At 37.9% G+C, this 6,541-nt stretch overlaps 1 protein-coding gene across 1 annotated transcript in view; it reads right to left on the bottom strand.

The window, feature by feature from the left end:
• Positions 1-6,541, bottom strand: part of KCNU1 (potassium calcium-activated channel subfamily U member 1) — a 245,574-nt gene that overhangs the window by 179,558 nt on the left and 59,475 nt on the right. The window contains 1 exon segment of the mRNA XM_007935054.1: positions 737-798. Coding sequence (XP_007933245.1) covers positions 737-798 — 62 coding nt within the window.

Raw genomic sequence — 6,541 nt, 5'->3', positions numbered from 1 at the left:
CTAAGGCATTTGACTGCTAACCAGAAGGCTGGTGGTTCAAACCCACCAGCCACTCCTCAGAAGGAAAGTTGGGCAATCTACTTCTGTAGTGATACTACCTTGGAAAGGAGGGGTGTTGCTATGAGTTGGATCTGACTCGATGGCAGTGAAGTTTTTTTTTTTTTTTTTTAATGCCAATTTTATTTTAGCTGGAAATCCAATATGATTTCTAGAGGGTTGGCATGGAGATAGGATTAGGTTGGGTTGTGGCCAGGAAATTGTCCTATCCTATGGATATAGGAAAAGAATGCCTTCAGAGTAGCATTTTCCCTTTCTGGAGACCAGCCAAAATTGTTTAAAACCTGTGGGAAACCCTGAAGCTACTGTTGCACTTCTATTTCAACACCTAAGGAATTCAAAGGAATAGAAATCATTCATAAGTGGCCCCAGTGAGGAGCCAGCAGCTGGAGGCTTGGAGTACCACACTGTGGGTAGATATGTGCATAAACACTTCATCCTCTAGCAACTCAGGGTAGCTGGATGCCAGGGAAATACATGCATTTCTTAGGGAGTTTTGTTTAGTGCTTTCCGAGGAAACTAAGCACTTATCCTTTCTTAATGAGTTTGTCTTTCTCTCTTTGTCTCTCTCTGTGTATGTGTGAAAATATATTAACCATTATTCCTTAGAAAAAAAATCCAAATTAGCTGAACCACTTAATGATATACCAGACATGGGTGAATTGAAGATTTTACTTACTCAGTAGAGTTGATGAAATAGATTACAAGAGATCCAATGCTTAGCACAAAGACAAGGAGAACCTAAAAATAATAAAAAGAAACAAATGTTCAAATCTACTTTACTGACATGGAATATAAGTGAATAAATAAAACATCAAAATTGAGTTTTCTCGTTTTTATCTTATCTACATACATGTAGCCATTTTTATATATTAATTCATATTAACATTCATTCATTTATTAAAACAAAAATCTATTGGACCTTAACCAGATCTAAAATAAATGAATATGTACCCATTTTACTTACCTGATCTTAACTCCCACATACTTCAGTGCTCCTAGAGCTTTTTGATCTCAAGAAATCCTATCATTTTTTCATTCATCCACTTATAAAACATCTATAAAGTGCCTGATATGCTATGCACTTTATTACATTTTTGAAAGCAAGGCCTTTAAAAACTGGACCTTGGACTTGAACTATTGATGATACTGTAGAAGAAATAGTTCCAAAAATGTCTTCCTAAAGGAACGTCAGAATTTTGAAACATGAGAAGAAAATGAGTGTTTTTAATTGCTAACATGTCTGGTCTGTGAAATAAATGGTGCTTGTGGAGTGTAATCAGAACACTGTCCATTCAAAGCCCTTGATACATTTGATTCTTTTTCCTCCTTGGATGAAACCTTTGGCAGACTCAATGATATTTCAGGTCAACTTTAAGTAATAAAAATTTCTCCAGTAATTTTCTAGTTTCCAAATCATCCTTGGTTTTAATGTGTTGAGTCCAACATAGTTCTAATACTAAAACTCTGAATTTTATTTTCAATTAAAGTTTCTTTCCTTTTCAGTTCAAGTGTTCCTTGGGCAGACTGCCTGTGATGGGAAAAGAGGCAACTTCTCCTCTATGAACTCTTTTTGGCTTTTTATTCCTACTTGGTCACTTACTAGTTTCCCTATGGCTTCCCCAGAACAGTACATGGGAGTGATAGAAAGGGTAGGTAAGAGCAGAAGAAGTCTTAATTGACTACATTAGTTGAGATGCTCTTATTCTGGGGCTCTCTGGGCATGGAAAGTGTTAAATGTTTACATTCATGGGTTGTTTCATTGCTCTTCAGAGATTCCAGTTAAATTGATATTCAAATTCAGTAAATGTTTCTTTAGTTCTCATGATAATTTACTGAAGGGCAATGAGGTTCAATAGCAGAATTCTTGTCCTACCTGTGAGAGACCCTGTTCCATTCCCAGCCAATGTACCTCATGCACAGCCATGACACGTTGTCATTGGGGGCTTTCATTTTGCTATGAATGTTGATCAGATTTCAGCAGAGTATCCAGACTAAGATAGGCTAGGAAGAAAGGCCTGGCAATCTACTTCTTAAAATTAGCTAATGAAAACCTTATTGAACACAAAGGTGTTATCCACAACCAATCATGGAGGTGGTACAGGAGCAGGAATCATTTCCTTCTGTTATTCTTGGCACTGCCATGAAGTCAAGCATTACTCTATGAAAGCTAACAACAACAACAAATAAGATCCAAATACTGTTCTAGTACTTCGGATACATTGGTGAGCCACTATGGTGTTTACAATCTAGATAGCAAATAAGGATAATATGTAAAAAGAAGTCCCTGAGTGGTGCAAATGGTTAAGAGTTCAGCTTCTAACTGAATGGTTGTAATTTGAGTTCACCCATAGATACCACAGAGAAAACGTCTGGTAATATACTTCTGAAAAAGGCTTATTTTTACATGCTCTATGAGTCTACTCTGACACACCTGGAGTTACTATGAATCAAAATTGACTTAATATCAACTGTTTTTCTTTCTTTCTTTTTTTGGTTTAACATATAAACTATATAGTATGTTAGAAGATAAGGGCTAAGAAAATAATATGTGACAAAATAATGGGGATCGGAAATAAGTTTCAGCCTTAATAGTTTTTAATTGCTGAGGGTCTTATTTGTGTTTCCCTTGAATTTGGTGAAAGCATATTCTTTACTGGCTGCTTATGACTCTTTTCTCAGTTTTCCTAAAACTTCTGTTTTCTAGTGGAACCCTTACACCTCCACATGCCTACTGAAGCAGGTGATAGAAGCCTCTCACCTCATCTGTGAAAGAACACAAGCATTCTTTACTTCAGCAAACAGTAGGAGAGTAGATGATCTACTGTATAGCAACTTCTCTAGCATACAATACCTAACCAATCTCTTGTCAGAAATGAACCAATTAGCCATCCTCCTTGTCCCCAAAGTTTCAAGGCTTGGAAATTAAAATCTTTGACTAATCCCTATTAAGCCTCTTTTCTTAAGCTTGAGATGAAAGTGTTCCCATACCTCTGCTGTAGCAGTACTTGTTCCAAAAATTTCCTTCTATTTTCGACTAAAACCTAATTTATGTATGATTGGAAAAGAGCCTAAGTTTCAACTGATTTTCTTCTACTTACTTTCTATTCAATGTTATACCAGACTAAGAAAGATTGGCATTTTTATTATTATTTAAAGTTGTAAGGGGATCGCAGTTCTTAATGTAAGTTTCATTTAAACTTCTAAATTAAATGTTGCTGGAATTATTATTAATTTGAAGGTCTCATGGTGATTGAGTTAGAAATGTACATTGAAATTCAAGAAAGATTTTGGGAATGTACTTTTTATTGGTTTAATTTCAGTATAACAATAGTTATAGTTTCCATGGTACATTTATTCTTTATATATATTTTTCTCTCTCTTAAAAAAATCCCATAGCAGATTCTTTTTTTTTCTTCTTTCTTTCTTTTTTATTTTTACTGTGATTTGGGTGAAAATTTACAGAGAAAATTCACTTTCCATACAGCAGCTCATATACACTTTGTCTCATGACATTGACTACAATTTCCCACAATGCAACAGCTCCCCTTGCACTTCCTCCCCCTAGCTACTGCTTTCCTGTGTCCTTCCCTCCCATGCATTCTTGCCCCCTGAGGTGTCTCCTTGTGCATACTCAGCCCTTCTATTCTCCCATGATTGTTCTCTCCAAGGAGTGTTTCTACCTAATGTAAATGTTCAGCTCATATGCCTGTCTTTCCTTTGTCTAGAAGCCACAGGAGTGAATTCAATTCCAGACTTGAAGGGCAGCTAGGGGCCATAGTCTCAGTAGTTCCATCAAGCTCTATCAGACCAGCAAACCTGGTCATTTTTGTTTTTTAAAAAATGATTTTGAGTTTTGTTTTACATTGTCTCCCACTCTGTCCAGGATCTCCTACATAGATCCCCCTCCAAGTGGTTGACAGTGGTAGCTGGGCATCATCTAGTTCTTCTGTTTGCAAAGTCATATAGGCTGTGGATCACATGCTGTACCGATTGCTTGGACTAATTGTTTCCATGTGTGTTTGGTTTTCTTCATTCTTCTTTGCTCTGAATGGGGAGAGACCCATCATTGCATCTAGATGGTCACTTACAAGTTTTTAAGATCCCAGTTGTTATTCGCCAAGGTAGGACGTGAAATAATTTTTTTTTTTTTTTTTTTTGGTATATTAGGCCAATTGAGCTTGATGTCCCCTGTGACTATGGTCCTGAGCCCACAGTTCTAACTACTTACTCCCTCTGGGTAGCTGGCTGTGGTCAAGAAGTGATAATAACCTTGCCTCTTCTCATCTCTACTATATACCTGAGAATTCTTACAGAACATACAAATACAGTTGGAGAAACATTGTCTGCCAACCCTATACATGGTCTTGGGCACACTCCCCCTTTCATAGACATACATAACAGTTCAGCCTGTCCACGCATCTATCCACCCCTATATCAGTGTTTACCTTCCCTGACAGTTCAGTACTGTATGTGTAAAAGAGTTCATTTTTGTTATCTGTACCTCCTATGCACTCTCTTTGTCTTCCTCTTCTTCAATGCCACCTTGTTGATCACTCACATTTGAGACATTGCCCTTATATTCACACAAGTCAATACCTATCTCTACCTATCGAGTAGTGTTCCCTCCCCTCCCATCCCACCCCTAGTAACCAACAAAGAAAATTTCCTTCCACATATAAACCTTTCCTCGACTTTTTACATAACAGAGTAATACAATATTTGTCCTTCTGTGATTGACTTATTTCACTCAGCTCAATGTCCTCCAAGTTCATCCATGTTTTGCAGTGTTTTGTAGATTCTTTATTGTTGCATAGTATTCCATTGTGTGTATGTACCATAGTTTGGTTATCCATTTTTCTGTTGATGGGCACTTAGGTTGTTCCCATCTTTTGGCTACTATAAATAGTGCTGAACACGAATATGGGTGTGGATATATCTATTCTTGCCCTCTCACTTCTTTAGGATATATACCTAGTAATGGGATTGTTGGGTCAAATGAAATTTCTAATCCAAGTTTTTTAAGGAATTCCCATACTGTTTTCCACACTGGTTGTACCATTTGACAATCCCACCAGCAGTGTTTGAGAGTTCCAATCTCTCTGCACCCTTGCCAGCATTTGTTATTTTCTGTCTTGTTGAACTTTGCTACCAATGATGGGGCAAGATGGTATCTCATTGTTGTTTTGATTTGCATCTCTCTAATAACTAACAATGGTAAACATTTCTTAATATATGTTTTTTGGCCACCTGAATAGTCTCTTTGGTGAAGTATCTATTCATGTCTTCTGCCCATTTTTCAAATTGGATTATTTGTCTTATTGCTGTTGAGATGTTGGAGTTTTCGATAAATTCTAGAGATAAGTCTCTTGTCAAATACGTCATTTGTGACTATTTTTCCCCAGTTTTTAGGTACCCTTTTGACTCTTTTGGAGAAGTCTTTGGAAGCACATTAAAAGCTTAATATCTTCAGCCAAAACAAAAGCAGGAGCTGACTGTGAAACAGACTATCAAGTGTTCATATATAAGTTCAACATGAAGTTGAAGACAGTTAAACAAAGTCCATAAGAGCCAAAATATGACCTGGGATATATCCCTCCTGAATTTAGACATCATCTAAAGAATAGATTTGATGGATTGGACACCAATGACCGAAAGCCAGAAGAATTGTGGGAGGATATCAAGAACATTGGCCATGAAGAAAGCAAGAGGTCATTAAAAAGATGAGAACACAAGAAAAGACCAAAATGGATGTCAGAAGAGAATCTGAAACTTGCCGTTGAATGGAGAATAGCTAAGGCAAATGGAAGAAATGACTAGATAAAAGAGCTGGACAGAAGATTTCAAAGAGCACCTTGAGCAGACAAAGTCAATGACTATAATGAAATGTGCAAAGACTAGAGTTTGTAAATCAAAAGCGAAGAACACACTCAGCATTTTTCAAGCTGAAAGAACTGAGGAAAGATTTAAGCCTTGACTTGCAATATTGAAAGATTGTATGGGCAAAATAATAACCTCCAGAACAGAATCTTTCCAGAACAGCCCAGGGTTACAGGTGAGGAGAGACAACTCAGGGACGCTCAAAGTAGCAAGCGGGAAGAGCAGGAGAAAGGAGATTAAAAGCCAGGAAGCCAGAGAGAAGAGCAGTCAGCCGAAGGGATTAGGGGAGGAAAGGCAACTCAGGCCTGCCCAGAGTAGCAGGCCAGAAGAGCAGGAGAAAGGGGATAAAAGCCAGGAACCTGGACAGAAGATCAGTCAGCCCCAGGGATACAGGTGAGGAGAGACAACTCAGGGATGCCAAAAGCAGCAGGCCAGAAGAGCAGGAGAAAGGGGTTTAAAAGCCAGGAAGCCAGACAGAGGAACAGTCAGCCACAGGGACCCAGGTGGGGGTGATATGAGAGGTCTCCAACAGCAAGACAAACTTGTCTGTTGGTTTGTCCTACTGTGGTGACATGTAGATGTGAGTTTTTAAAACCCAGCAAAA

The sequence above is a fragment of the Orycteropus afer genome, unplaced genomic scaffold (assembly GCF_000298275.1).
Source record: "Orycteropus afer afer isolate SDZICR_OR568_19922 unplaced genomic scaffold, OryAfe1.0 scaffold00024, whole genome shotgun sequence".
NCBI lineage: Eukaryota > Metazoa > Chordata > Mammalia > Tubulidentata > Orycteropodidae > Orycteropus > Orycteropus afer.
The sequence above is the reverse complement of the archived record's forward strand: the minus strand, read 5'-3'. Positions and strand labels throughout refer to the sequence as shown.